A 15484-nucleotide genomic window follows, 5' to 3' on the forward strand; every position below is an offset into this window, starting at 1 on the left:
GGGGACCCAAGCTGGAGCCAGTACTGCAGGTGGGGTCTCACCAGAGCAAAGCAGAGCAGAGGGGCTGAATCCCCTCCCTCACCCTGCCGCCCGCGCTGCTTTGGATGCAGCCCAGGATACAACAGGCTTTCTGGGCTGAGTGCACATTGCTGGGTCATGTACAGCCTCTTGTCCACCTGCACTCCCAAGTCCTTCTTGGCAGGACTGCTCTCGACCTGTGGTGTTGATACCAGGGGTTGCCCCAACCCAGGAGCAGCACCTTGCACTTGGCCTTGTTGAATATCTTGAGGTTCTCACAGATTCACCACTCAAGCCTGTCCATATCCCTATGGAAGGCATCCCATCCTTCAAGTGTGTGAACCCCACTACTCAGGTTGGTGTTATCTGCAAACTTACCAAGGGTGCACTTGATCCCTTTTTCTGTGTCATTAATGAAGATATTAGATAGCACTGGTCCTAATAGGGACCCACGAGGGACACCACTGATCACTGATGCCCATTGGGACTCAGAGCCATTGATCACTATCCTCTGGATCTGACTGTCCGACCAATTCCTAATTCACCTAACAGTCTACCCATCAAATCCATATCTATACAATTTGGAGAGAAGAATGTTGTTGGGAACTGTGTCAAAAGCTTTACTAAAGTCCACATAAATGACATCCATAGCCCTTCCCTTCCCAATGATGGAGTCACTCCATTATAGAAAGCCACTAGGTTGGTCAGGCAAGTCCTGCCCTTGGTGAAGTCATGCTGGCTGTCCTTACTGACCTCCCCATCCCCTCTATTCCATGAAGTTTGGATTAAGTAACAACAAGTTAGGCGATCAATTCACATCTGCTATAAAACAAAGATAAAATATTGCTCCACAAGAGATTATGTACTATGTATCTGTATGAATACATTAATTACCTCACAGCTTTTAATGACAGTTTCCTAAATTTTAAATATCCTGCAAATTTTTCCTCATTAATGGAATGATGGTTAACAATAATTTCCTTAAGCAGCAGCAACAGTATATGGCAAGAAAGAACTTGATTTGATTTCAAGATATTTATATATTTGTGTGGAAAACCTATTCCAGAAAGCTAGCTGATTTATGCTCCCTTTCGCACAGAGATTCTGTCACTGTAGAAATGTAGAATTATAGCTGAAACTAAATTAGTTCTCCTTAATTTGTTTTATCAGTATGCTACTTTCAGGGGTTTAGCACAACTGCAGCAATAAACAGCATGCAGTATGCAAGAATTCAGGCAAAATAATCCCAAAATAGCAATGGTAAGTAGCCTAATATTAACACTATCATTTTTTCAAGTGGTATTCAAGGCAGTATTGGATAAACGGTGTTCTTCTAAAGACTTTACCTATTTAAAGGAAGTATTTTGCTTCTTCAAGATCTTTGCAAAACCATGGAAGAAAGCACAAGATAATATGGCCTCAGCTGTCAATACTATAGTGGAAACAACCACCACTGATGCAACCCTAAGCTGTTTAAAAAAAACTAAAAGAGGATCTGACTAAAGCAAAAATAAAAAGGTTTAAACTCAATATAAGGAAGACTGAAAGGGGAATATACCACACTTGGAAGCTTTCAGTGGAGAAAGAACAAGTGTTACAAATCCTCAGCTGTGACTGCTTCCCCACCAAGCTTAAGTAGCTAGAAATCACCAGGATTACAGTACTCATAAGAAAGGTTTAGCACTGTCATGGGTTGGCACAGTTTTATTTCTATTTATGGAGAAATGTGGACTGTTTTTCCCTGCCAGGAACTTGGAGGTTTTTTTGGGTTGTGGGGTGGTGGTTTTTTTTTTTTTTTTTTTTTTTTTTTTTTTTTTTTTTTTTTTTTTTTTTTGGTGTTGGGGGGAAGGGGGGAAGGATAAGGATTTATCAGAAAGCTAGCCAAGATATTGGCAGCTAGTTTAGCCACTAAAAATGCCGAATGTGACTTTGAGACATCGCCAGTAGGTCAGGCTCTTCCTTCTAAGATAGCCATGAGGTAACATCGTGGGCGGCAGGAGAGCCCGGGCCAGGCCTGGCCAGGCCTCCGGGAGTCGGGAGTCGCTGCCCGCATGGAGAGTGGCCTGGGCCGGCTGAGCCCCCTTTCCCCGGCTGCCAGTGGGAGAGAAAAGAGAACAGCTCAGCAATGCCGCATGCCCGAGGCTGCGGCAGAGGGGGACAAACCATGGCCCAGCTTAAGAATGGCTGGCAGCAGAGAAAGAAAGCCTGCAGCTCTGTGGCAGCTCCGAGCCGGGCCGCCCTGGATGAGACTGGGGAGGGTGGAGGAGAGGGCATACACCGGCCTCCCCCATCGGCACAGCTTTTCGTCTCTACAGCCCTGCAGCCCGGGGCAGAGAGCACACGGCCACTGCAGGCCTGGGCAGATTTAACACTTCCCTGGCAACATGGAGCTTTTAAAGCACAACTCTTCCCTGAGAGAGAGAAGAAAGAAAACAGGGTACGTAGAACAGACACCGCCTGAAGTCAGTGGATTAGAAGTGAAAGAACTGATAATATTACTGGAATGGGATTGAAGAAGTGGACATTTTTAACTGGACTTTTCTGGGGTAAACTATGGAGAAATAGACTGTTTTTTTTAGCATCTTAATGTTGCTGGGGGAATGCTGATTCTAATCAAAATTGGGGACTGATGTGATTGAGATGTAATTGAGAACTTTAAAGCCCTCACTCCTGGGTTAAAAGGAGGTTTCAGCCTTTTGATACGAAGATGATTTTGGACTAGAGGAAGCATTCTTAAATGGTACCCCAGATACACTGAGAGGCCCATAGGAAGCCAAGGGAAAGGCTGCTAATGGATAGAACAGCACAATCTGCAAAAACTCTGGGTGGTTGCAGATTTGTGAAATTAAGAGCCACTGGACTATTTTGTCTTGGGGCGAGTGTCTCCCTGAAACTCTAGAGAGACTCTTCTCCCACAGTAATGAAAGGCTATGTTGAAATAGTGAAACTGACTGAAAATCACGAGTTATGTCTTTCTATGTTGTTTTCTAAGAAAGTTAACGGTTTGTAGGGGGAGGGAAGAGTGTTTTTTTTAAGTTTCATTCTGTTTTGTTTTAGTTTTTTTTCCTAACTTTTTTTTTTTTCCATTCTTTTAGTGTGTGTTAATAAAACGATTTGTTCATTTTAAGCTTGAGCCTGCTTTGCTTTTCTCCTGATCTCTCTCCCACAGAAAAGGAATAAACACTAAATTTGGTAACCAGAATCTGGTGAATGTGAAACCACTACATTAATTAGTGTTTCTGCCTGGTTACATTAAATTAAAACCATTACAAGCACCTCATTATAAAAACTGGCATGCTGTCCTTCTTAAACAATTACGTAAAATCAAGAATTGATCAGGAACTGAACTAACGCATCCACTCAGTTATCTTCTGTTCCCTCCCTCAGCTACACTCCCGCCCTTGCTTTCTTAATATTCCTACCCTTGCCTCCAGCACCCAAGTACCACTAACCGCACCCCTTACTCTGCCACTCACCATACTACTATTAACTAATCTGAAGGGACATGACAAACATTAACCTTTCCTCACCTTCAGCTCACAGTTAACAAATGTGCATGCCCAGCTGTGTATATGTCATCTCTAGAATGGATTACTGTAACTCACAAGATGTGAAGATGATGACAATGGCTCCAACTGGTAGAGGATGCAGCCGCTTGCTTCCTCCATGCTTTAGGTCACAGTGACACCTCAAAGCTCTAGTGCCCATTTATTCTTAGATTCACTTCAAGTCCTAGGTTGCAATCTCCAAAGCTCAATTTTGTGGTAGATTAAAGATTAAATTATTGGTGAATATTAGAAATTTACACACCTCTTGAAAAATACAAATCACAAAGCTCTGTATGAGATTTTTTTTTTACAATTGAAAATAAAAAACACATTTCCAGTTGTGGGATTCAAGCTCAGCATGATCTTTCCGAGGATTTTAAAGGGATATGAGAAACTAATTATTTTTTAAAAATGCTACAAAGCTGTCCTTTTGGAAGGCACTCCTTCACAGCAGAAGAAAGTACACATTTATTTTCTTCCTATCCTATTTTCAGCCCAAGACAAGAAGATTAATGAAACAAAAGAGAAAACTCATTCTTCAATAAGAGTTTTATCCTAAGAAGGGAAGAGTCAGAAGTTGAGTGAGATATCACTACTATTAATTCTACTTAAAAAGCACTGAGATACTAAGGTTATAGGAAACAATATAAATCACTAATATACATAAAAAGTCATGGGCAATGAAATTAAATTACAGAAACATTTTTAGGCAGAAAAAATTGCCCTGGAATCTAATTTCCATTCCTTCTCTTTAAATTACCCCATGCATGTTCAGATTAACGTACAACTGTAATGATGTGACTATTGAGCTCCATGCCTTGAAGAACCCTATACCTAACATCTGACTTATAAGGCAACGAGACCACCTACTGAGTCACTCAAACTATGTAAACAGGGCTCTTGTCTTCATCAAGGAGAATGCTGCATTATCTCAGATGCTTATTTTTTATCATTTCACTGGGTTAATTTGCTTCATCTGCACTGGCTCAGGAACACAGAATCAGTCAAAAGAAAAGTAACCTTTTGTTGCTGGTTGGCATATTTTTTCTGGGTTTTGTATGTAGAAATTACCAAGAGAAATTATTTTCCAGATGCTTCTTTTAGTTTCAGGTGCTCCACAGGGTATTTTTAGGAAGGAAACTACATCATAATTCTCTTGTTAAATGAAAGTTAAAATTAACTAACTCCTAAACAAAACCCCAAACCTAAAAAACTTTGCTCAAAAGTATCTTTTATTGAATACTTTGTCTGGAAATTACTTTAAGTGTTCAAATCAATAAGCAGTCTTTTCCAACAGAGCCATACATCTCACCTTTCAAAGCTGCTTGTTCTGCTTGCGTGTACATACCCAGAAGGAAATATGTACAGGCAAGGTTCACCCAAACATCTGGACTGCAAGTTGGTTGCTTGGTTAAAGCCTCATATTCCTGGAACAGAACAGAGGGTTGATGTTTAAAAAATGTGTAATAGCACATACTTGTATTAAATATAATTCTTTGTTCCACAGTTTTACAATGTTTCATTAAATTACTGAGATGAAACAATTTCTTCTGAACCTCACTGCAGTCCTTACAACAAAACTACTATGATTTAAGCTATGTCCCTACTTTTTTGTTTACAGCAATATAACAGACCACAGGGACAAGCAGTGCCATAAATCATCACATATAAGCACAATTTCCATCAATACTGAAGTTACAGAGATATAAAACATATTTATATTGTAAATATATTATTATAAAAATACTATTTAGATATATAAACCCCAATATATGAAAGTTATAAAGGCATCATCAATATAACCAACTTCTGTTGCTTTCCTAAGTTCTCCTCCAGTCAAAGCCTGGAGGCCGTAAACACCAGGGAAATCTCTGTGAGTACTTACTGGAGCAAGTGTTAAATGTGTTTTTGTAAACCTGTAGATAGTGTCTTAGTGTATATTAAACCTGTAGAAGTGTGTGTTAAGTCTGAGATTATGCAACATAATAACATCAAGTGCAGGAAGAAAATTTTTTGTACCATTAATAACTAAAATAAGGATTTTAAAATAGTGTTTAATTTTATCACATCCTTTTTTTAGTTCCTATTTTTGTGTATGTTTTATAATTACATATTACTATAGTGGTACATGTATATAATTTACAAATATATAGATGTGTGTATATACACTGGGAAGTGTACTCAAAAAAATTTTCGTAATAGGGCTACAAAAAGCAAAATTGTTTGGAGACCACTATATTAAAATGCAAGCTCCAAGATTTCCTTATAGATGAATATTAGTAATTTATATAAATATTAATATCCTATTCCTTTACCATTTTCCATTTTAAGATTTAAAGCCAACAGCTACAGAAAGGCACTAGATAGCATATTCTGCTATTTCTTAGACATCCACATTCATTACATATCCTTAATTCTGCCACATAAACTGCTTCATATCTTGTTATTTGTGAAACAGCAAAAACTTAACAGATCAATCTTTCAATCTACTTCTCTTAAACAAAAACAAAAACAAAACAAAACAAACAAAACAAAACAAAAAAAAAAACCCAACCAAAAAAACAACAACAAGACTTTGCAGCCACCAAACAATTGTATTCCTGAAGATAAATATCTTTTCTCAGAGTAACAACAGGTACTAAAAACAGAGGCATGTAGATCTATAATTGCCATTTTTTTTCTGTGTCACAGTTCTGATAAACTCCTAGGAGGAACCATCCCAATGGAAGTGCCTGCTGCTGGTGCTCCTGCTCTTCATTCAGCCATGGAGACAGGCAGTATAAGGCAAAGCAGGCAGGGTCACACAAGGTTCTCACAAGACCTGCTGAAGGAATGTCATCCATGTACTCCAGATCACTGCAAGCCGCTCATCCCTCCCAGCAAAACAAGCCCTTGCTGACTCTGTAATTGTTCTCTAAGCATATGAATTGAAAGTCCCCTCTACCTGGGGGGAGTTTAGCAGCTCGAGTGTCTGCAGGTGGGAGACTTCTTACCTTTGGGGAAAAGGACAGATATATATACAGAATGAGATAAAATAAGCCCTGCCCAAAGGACAGCAAATCCCAAGAACACAAACATGGAGCTCTGAGAGATGGGCTGTTTATTGGGACCATCTGGAATCTTTCAAAATTCATTCAGATTAAATGCACCCAAAGGTCTCTTTCGACTAGGGCTTCAGGCAGATTAATTAGAAAAGACAAAGTGCATAAACACAAGTCATGTTCTGGCTTGGCCATATATTGATTGGCAAGCAATATATGAAGACTGACCTAGCAGTACCAATGTGAATTTATGGAAACAGTAAATAAAAATTAGAACTATTAGTGCTCCTTATCCTGTAGTCCTGGGCCATGTGCCCAGACTATGTGCTATTGCCCCTTTCCTTACTGAAAGCCATTCAACATCAGTCTCTCAAAGACTCCTTCACAAGAACTTTTTCCCCTCCTTTCCAAATAAACCAACCCAAATAAACTAAATACTCTCAAACCTGTGGTATTCTTTTGCCATACAGCAGTATTAATAACTCCTTGCTAATTTACTCTCCTCCTCATGCTTCAATCACTAGACACATGCAATTTTCCTCAAAAGCAGACTGCCAGGTTGATTGCCTACAACTATGGACACATACTGACAATGCAGAGGGCCAGCTCAATGCCCTTACTACTTGTCTGGATTCTCTGAGCCCATGAACAGAGATGCTGAAAAGCCAATAAACAAGCCAACATACATGGCTGCTCCACAAGTGCTCAAATAAAATACTTATTTCAACCTGGCAACATTCATGATAGAGAGGCCTAGAGAACTCCCAGAGCTAAAAAATCCACTTTTTACTTTCTATCTTCAGCTATCAGGAACTGGAGTGTACCTGCATTCTCACACTTCCCACAGAGTTACTCAAGCATGACCAAATACTGCTCACCCTAATACAGCCCTGTTCCTTCCATGATTTACTATTTGACTAAAATTACCCTGAGCCAAGACAGCAGGAGGTCCTTTTCAGTCAAGTGGTGGAATGGCTCCTAATTCTCTGCCAGAAGGGAGGTGGCAGATTGGAGAGACTGTCATTGGCTGTACATAGGTTGTAGGAATTTGACAGAAACAATGCATTGAAGGCTCTGACCCAGGGATCATTCTTTGCTCTCAAGTGAGCAGCTGATGGACCAAAATGCCATTAGCATGTCCAGCAGCTGCACCATGCCAGCATCCTGTGTGCCTAGAGGCAAAGGGTGCAGACTGCAAGTGTGACACTTGTTCTTGAATCCAGCCAAGAAGTGCACCTGCCTGTGCCAATTCGTCTTGTAATTTTTTAAAAATATACATATATATGTGTGTGTGTGTGTATATATGTGTGTGCATGTGTATATATATATGTGTGTGTGTGTGTGTGTGTGTGTGTGTGTGTGTGTGTATATACAGCTCAGAAACAGCATGACTGGCCTGATGCTCTAGTTCTGGTACTTGGGTGACATTGGGAAATTTTTCAGAAGATTTGAGATTAAAGCTATGAACAAGTGGCAGTTGCTGCAGAAAGACAGATGGGTTTTTCCCCATTATGGATACTAGATGTGGAAGATTCCAGAAAACTAATTAGATGTCACCATATACTAGAGAAGCTCTGGTTGCCGTATGACGCCAGAAAGACATGAGCTACTCAGTAAAAATAAGTTTGTCCATGAAGGAAGCTAGTCAATCCCCAAGGAGGAACTGCACCATGAAGAGTTAATCCCATTGCAATACCATTTGTAAACTGGGGTACAGTAGGGATGATCCCACCAGACCAGTGGCAGTGGCATAACCTTTGAAAAAGGCATCTGCTGTTAAGAAGGGGATAGTGTGATCCTAGTGAGGCTGAGGTTAGTGCTCTTCCTAGAGGGTACCTAACAATAGTTAGGTATCCTCTAGGTAGAGCACTAACCTCTGTGGTAGAGCACTAACTGTTGTGCCTGTGATAAGAGAATGTGAATTCTCTCACATAAATGTGACAGAGATTTTGCTGTCATTCTCTCTGAAGATATTTCTGGAGCTGGATGTCTGTGTGTTTTTCACTTCTTCCCCGTTTCTCCCAGTGGTGCATGATGGCCACCTCACTGCAATTCCTAAGTTTCTCCAAAAGTTGCTATGCAACCAACACGTCTGGCTCACTATGAAGTATCATTATTAATAAAGCATTGAACAGTGTGATTTATGAAGACCCTCATGGAATACAAACCATGAACTGTGAATATAGTGACACAGACTATGTGTCATCACTTCCAGGAACACACAGGAGTTGGATTATTTAGATTGTGTACAATGTCATTCTGGAGAATTCTGCAGAATCTTTGAACCACCGTATTTTATTTACAGTGTTTTTGGCACTCCCCAAAGAGTGCTCCAAGATCTCGAGGGTATAGATTATCAAGGAATTTGTCCTTGAGATACAGCAACAACACCTCTGTAACATGGCAGATGAGATAACAGCATTTTACACTTCAACATAGAAGCTGATAACTGAAAGACAGTTCAGTCTCCACAGTGCAATGAGACCTTAGAAATTAAAACTAGAATGTTCTGTCCCTGAATAAATTAGGCTGAGATGCACAGGCTCATTTCCCATGTCACTGCGAAATGACAAAGCTATCAGAACTTATCACGGTGCAAAAAACCAGCATTACTTCTGGAAAGCCAAGTCCTGTGATCTCTGACTTAAAACATACATAAACAATCAAACTACAAATCGCTCATACAAACCTTTTATTGTCCCTTTTTGGGTAGAAAAGAGGGAAAAAGACCACTATGCTGCAGCTTTTAAAAGCCTGAATCAAGAGCATCACCTAGTGGTGACTCAAATACCACATGCAAAAACTAATTTGGAAAATTTTAAAAAAAGCAGTTGCCTTTTCGTTGAAGGCGTTATGTAAAATCTATTCTGACTATAAAAGCATGTACTGGGTATTTCAAAAAGTGGAATTTATTTCAAATTTATTTTCAAATTATTTATTTCAAAGAAATTACAAGTTATTTTTCATTTGTATATGAACATTTTTTCTGTTTTTAAACTTTCACTCTCTATTAACACCTAATGCCTAGATGTCAATTAACTACAGCAACTGATTGTTTTATTAATATTTACATTCCACAAGTCTAAACATATTAATTTACCATGATGTCCTGTACTACTATTCTACGTTCTATACTGTGCATACTATCAATTTGATTCATTGAGCATTTCTAATACCTCCAACAGATGTTTTTTCTCTTCAATTTTTTAAAAGGCAGAGTGCCTTGTGCCTTTCTTACTTAGAAGCTTTAGAGTTTTCACCTCATGTATGCATCTTGAGCATGTGACCATTGAAGAGAGAAAATATCATCACTTTTCTATAATCTATTTCTTTTCTTTTTATTATCTTTTGTTAATACTTTAAATTAACATCTGGTTTTAATATTGATTCTGGGGAAAGCAAGTTCAAAGACTGCAAAACCACCTATACTTCAGTTACACTTCACAGTGAAGAGAGACACAACAGAATGCTAAGAGGCAAACATAAAAATGTACATATTTGAAAAAAACCCCATATATTTTAGTGACTTAAAGTTTTTAGAAAAAAAGACCACCACATTTAATTGAATTATCTAATAAAAGAAAACACAAAGAAGAGCAATAAAGTACATTAAATGGTCAGGGGCATCAATCTCTAAAGAAAGAATTTTTTCATACCTATCACAGATAAGCTACACGATGAACACAAAAACATTATTAAATCTGAAAAACAAAACTGAGGAAACCTAGAAACAAAAAGGGAATGATGGATTTAGGACATGAATGAGATTCAACAGAACAAATTAAGCTACTGAGAGTATTATCAAATAAGTCAGCACATAACATTAAAAATGTTCTGTTTTCATAGGCAAAATACCTTTTTTTTTTTCTAATCCAAACTTCCCACAGCATCTGCCTTATTACTGTGCATTTGTACCTTAACTGACTAGCAGGGCTGTTCCCTATTATAGACCACCTCCCTCCCGTTGTCATTGCTTTATCACAACATCCCAGTTTCCAACCTCGAGAAGCAGGATTTCCCCACCTTACCTCCAGAGCTCTTTTGTAGTCACCCAAATGAAATGCACAGTATCCGATCCAGAGGCTGCCATCCTCCTCCTCCTCCTCACCCACGTGCTGTTTAAACTTTGTAGAGAATAAAAAATGTAAGAATTTTGTTAGCTGCCACAGCTTTTAAAGCCTCACAGATAACCAAAGCAATACTAGGTTATCATATATCGCGGATGGTTTAACAGCTGTGGATGCTGCTGGGGTGGAGCTGCTTTCACATTTCGGAGGGCAGCAGCAGGCAGCCCTCACAGGCCAAACCCGGCTCTGTGAAGCGGGGAGCAACAGATGCCGCTGCAGGACCCCAAGGAGGCATGAGGGTCACAAGGCAGGAGAAGGGGTGCTCTCGCCCCGCAGCCCTGAGGGCACAGGGCTGGCAGCGAACGACACCGCTCTCCCGAGGGGAGCCCGTCACCTCCAGCAAGGCGATCGCGCCGGTGAAGTCTCTCTGGGCCAAGAGTTCTTCCAACTGTGGCACCTCCTTCCCTTTCTTCCTCCGTCTGTCTCCCGGCGGCGGGGTACCCCCCACGGCCGGCTTGGCCCGCGAGAGCATCTGGGCAGAGAGCAAAGAGGAGCAGGGTCAGAGCGGGCCCTCCCTCGGCGGTGCCTCCCCCACCGCCCCTCAGCATCCTGCGATCCCTCACCGCCCCGCCGCCCCTCACCATCCTGAGGCCGGGGCCCGGGCTCCGCGCTACGCTGCGGCGCCGTTGCCGGGGTAACGGCGGGACGGCGGAAGGCCTCGGCGAACGGGAGCCGGCTGACGACTGGGACCGTCCCCAGGGTTCCGCCTCCCCTGCGGCAACGGCGATCTCCGGGACGGCCCCCTCGGTGAGAACCGCGCTGGTTTCTCCCCGAAACCCCGTGGCTCTTCCTCTCCTCGCCTTTGGGCCTTGGCCTGAACATCCGGGTCCTGCATTTGGGTCGCAAAAGCAACGCGGATTTGGGACGGAGTGGTCGGGAAGCGGCCAGATGGAGGAGGGCCTGGGAGTGTTGTTTGACAGCGGTTGAACATGAGCCAGCGTGTGTCCAGGTGGCCAAGAAGGCCAGTGGCATCGTGGCTTATGTCAGATAAAATGTGGCCTCCCCCATGCACTCGTGAGGCCACACCTCGAACCCTGTGTCCAGTTTTGAGCCCCTCACGACAGGAACGACATTGAGGAGCTGGAGCTTGTCCAAAGGAGGGCAGCAAAGCTGCTGAAGTGTCTTGAGCACCAGTCTAATTGTCCCAAAATAGGTTTTTCACCCGGTGTTCAAGAGGCCAAACCACACACAGAGTCAAAGTCTTTTATATATTTACAGTTCTGCCCAGAAAGGGATGCTGGATGGCAAATCCACAAAGACAGCATGACAACTACCAAAACTTTTCATTGTTTATACCTTTTAGCAAACAAAGGCATTAATGTCCATTGTTTACAAATTATATAGTTCCCTTAATCAGTATTCTATCTTCTGTTGATTAATGATTCTCTTACTTTTCATGCTGCTTAGTCCACGTTCTCTTCTTTTGGGTCAGTGGTCGTGAGTCAGTGGTAACAATTTGCCAATTAATTACCTTTTACCCAGCTGGGGCTGGTTCAGCACAGTTGCTGAGTTGTCTTTATTGGTTTCTTCCTTATCTTGGGGGTTCTGCCAAATGTCCTGTGGCCTGTAAATTCTACATTCCTTGTGTCCACTATCAGTGGTAGATCCTTATTCCCAAGCTTTATTAACCTCCCTTTAGGTATGAGATTATTGGAATATATCAAGCCCTAAACCTTAAGGCAATTCTACCAACAACTAATTTGTCTTTCTAACACCTGGCCATCACTTAGCGCTTGCTTGTTAGCTGCTCTCTATTTCACAGATTAAATCTCTTTTTGATTAGTCTTAAAAATATACAAAGATCAGACATCAAAGAACATATTTTCTTAAGGAAATTTTTACATATTTCACATTTTGCAACATAATGATGAGTGGCTGAAGAAGCTGGGCTTGTTTACCCTGGAGAAAAGGAGGCTCAGGTGAGATCTTACTGCTTTCTACAGTTACCTGAAAGGGGGTTTTAGCAATGTGAAAGATGGTTCTCTTCTCCCAAGTGACAAGTGGAAATAGCTTCAAGTTATGTCGTTGGAGGTTTAGATTGGGTATTAGGAAAAAATTCTTCAATGAAAGGGTGGTCAAGCATTGGAACAGCTTCCTCAGGGAGGTAGTGAATGCACCATTCCTGTAGTGTCAAAAGACACGTAGATGTGGCACTTAGGGACATGGGGAACTGATGGACCTGCAGTATTAGGCTGATGGCTGGACTCAATGACCCTAGAGATCTTTTCCAACCTTCTATAATTAGAAATGTCAGTGCAGAGGAGTAAAACATTACACTACTGCTGGCAGCTCAACTAACTAAAAACCACATATCCATGGACAGGACTAATGAAGCATCTGTATTTCTACCTTTTTGCCTTTCTTGAGAAGAATTTTTTTTTTTTTTTTTTTTTTTTTCACTTTATCAGGACCCACCCCCTCTTTTTTTAATGAATAAATATATCCTGTCATATTCCAATAATCTGTAATATAGACCAGAAGTAAAGAACTGTATGCTGCTTCTTCAAAGTATAGGTTCCATATTCACTGTGTCCCAAACACTTCAAGATGGCTTGACCTAAGAATAATACACCCAGCTTGCAACTCTGAGAAATTGCTCTGCAACCAGGAACCACTGGAGTACAACAGCCCCATGACACTGTCTCTTCCTGATGAATGTGCCACAAAGAAGGAAGGCAGATAATCCACTCTCCCACAAAGGATTTCTCTGCAAGAAATTAGTTTTTAATTACTTAGTCAAAGTGATAAAGAATGTTTGCCAGTGATTTAGTCTGCTTTTATAGCTCTTCTCTATTATGTAAGGTATTATTTCTGTCAGGAGAAAATTAATTCAGAAATTATTTGCCCTTTCAGTGATTTGATTTCATGTGGTCAAACAGATAGTACAATTAAGCAAGATTCTTTAATTTTTTTTTTAAGAAAAAGTACCTGAAAAATTAATTTTACTACATTGCTTTCTTCTGTTTTTTTTTAGAGATTCTTTCAGAAGATCCTGTTGTTCTAAGGATCAGCATACATACAGCTAAAATATTGACTCAAGTGAAAGAAAGCTCTCAGCTGCTCCACTGTTTTGTTCCATTTCCAAGTGGCTCCTGAATTTGTATGTGGTGGATCCAAAGCTGGGGAATGCACAAGAGCTAACAGATGCATAGTGCCAATGGGTTAGCTGTCAGCACAAGGACAGTGTCAACTGTCATAAAAAATGATAGCAGCATCAAATTGACCAAAATATTTTTAGCATGTCTGGTGTAGAAATTTTTATTAAGATGCCATACAAGTAGGTGGAGAAGTTATTTTTCCTCATATGAAACACTAAGATGACAATTCATAAATTAAAGACAAGTTTTTCTACTCTAGAATAATACTGATAAACTGCTGCAGTTCTTACCTTCACTATTCTTCTAGCCAGTGCCATTATCCTGAGTCTGTGAGCTGTAAAGTGATTAATGATCATGTTTATTTCCACACAGAATTGCTGGCAGAATGGGAATTTATTTACACTAATGGCAGCAAAAGGGAAATCATGCACCCATGACTAAACACCAAAATAGTCATCAGAGGGTGCAATGAGTGTTTAAATAAAAAATCAGAGGCTGGAAAGTGAGGTCTAAGAAAAAAAAAAGAGGCGGGGGGAGAAACCAAAAGCAAGAAGTGGAAAAAACAAAACTCATTGTCATATAAACTAAAGCAAGAGGTTAGGACATGACCTTTACATTAGCAACAATCATGTGCTTTAATTTCCACGATATCTATGTAAGATCATGTTCTTTCCCTAATGATGCTTCACCATGTTCTGTATCTTGTACCTTTGAAAATACACATGACAGCATCTGGCATCTCAAGATAAATGATAGACAAAAGTGAGAGCAATGAAATGCTCCCCTGCTACAGCTACAAAGGTGTGGTGGTTTCAGGCAGATTTTGGGAGAAACCCTCCCACGGGGCCCCCCTCCCCTCCTCCAACCGGTTCGGGAAAAAAGACTTCCTCAGAGAGAAGTGGAAAAAACCTGTTTATTAAACAGGCAAAGCACTCCCAGCACAATACCCGATGACAAGAGCTTCGTGCCGCTTACGGAGGGATAACAAACTTAAAGAAAGTCTCCTTGAGGGTCGTCACTGTGCTCCACTGCTCCGTCTCTGCTGACGCTGGGAGAAAAGGAGATGTGCAGGGCTGGTCTTGGTGGGGTGGGTCCCCCGTGGAGGCCCCCGGTGCTTCCCCAGGTCCTTAGTCCGGAGAGGTTGGAACAGTTCCGAGGAGAGGGCAAAAAAAGCAAAAAGGAAGGAAAAAAGGACAAAAAAAGAAAAAGAAAAAAAGGCAAAAAGCTTCAGCTATTCTACAGCGTCTAACTACGCTAGCACTAAACTAACTAACTGCCGGGGAAAAAACAACAGAGCTTCTTTCGTCTTGCCGTGTTCCAGCTCCCCCGCTTCAAGGTCACTCCGATGAGCAGAGTTTTCCTGGGGAAAAACAAACCACGCTTGCCCTCCCCCCTGCACCCAACAGACGATTGGGGATACACAGTCACCCCAGGACAAAAGGAAATCCCTTGAGATGAGAAAATGGGAAATGATCCCTTTAAAAGCAAGGAACTTGAACAATATATGCTTTTTTTTTTTTTTTTTTTTTTTTTTTTTTTTTTTTTTTTTTTTTTTTTTTAATGGTGTCAGCAACCTCTGAGTAAATCTCTCCTAGATCGACCACCCATGATGAGAGAAGCTGAAATACATAAGCTGATGGATCATGTGTGCC

At 41.0% G+C, this 15484-nt stretch overlaps 1 protein-coding gene across 2 annotated transcripts in view; it reads right to left on the reverse strand.

The window, feature by feature from the left end:
* The window catches only part of IFT56 (intraflagellar transport 56), a 53006-nt gene extending 41633 nt beyond the window's left edge, over positions 1-11373 (reverse strand). For both annotated transcript variants that reach the window (XM_040061877.2, XM_058420346.1), the window contains exons 1-4: positions 11316-11373; positions 11069-11206; positions 10636-10731; positions 4879-4993 (exon numbers count right to left, since the gene is read on the reverse strand). In XM_040061877.2, coding sequence (XP_039917811.1) covers positions 4879-4993; positions 10636-10731; positions 11069-11206; positions 11316-11318 — 352 coding nt within the window. In that variant the 5' untranslated portion in view covers positions 11319-11373. The remainder of the gene's footprint in view (positions 1-4878; positions 4994-10635; positions 10732-11068; positions 11207-11315) is intronic.
* Positions 11374-15484: the final 4111 nt, after the last annotated feature.

The sequence above is a fragment of the Hirundo rustica genome, chromosome 4 (assembly GCF_015227805.2).
Source record: "Hirundo rustica isolate bHirRus1 chromosome 4, bHirRus1.pri.v3, whole genome shotgun sequence".
NCBI lineage: Eukaryota > Metazoa > Chordata > Aves > Passeriformes > Hirundinidae > Hirundo > Hirundo rustica.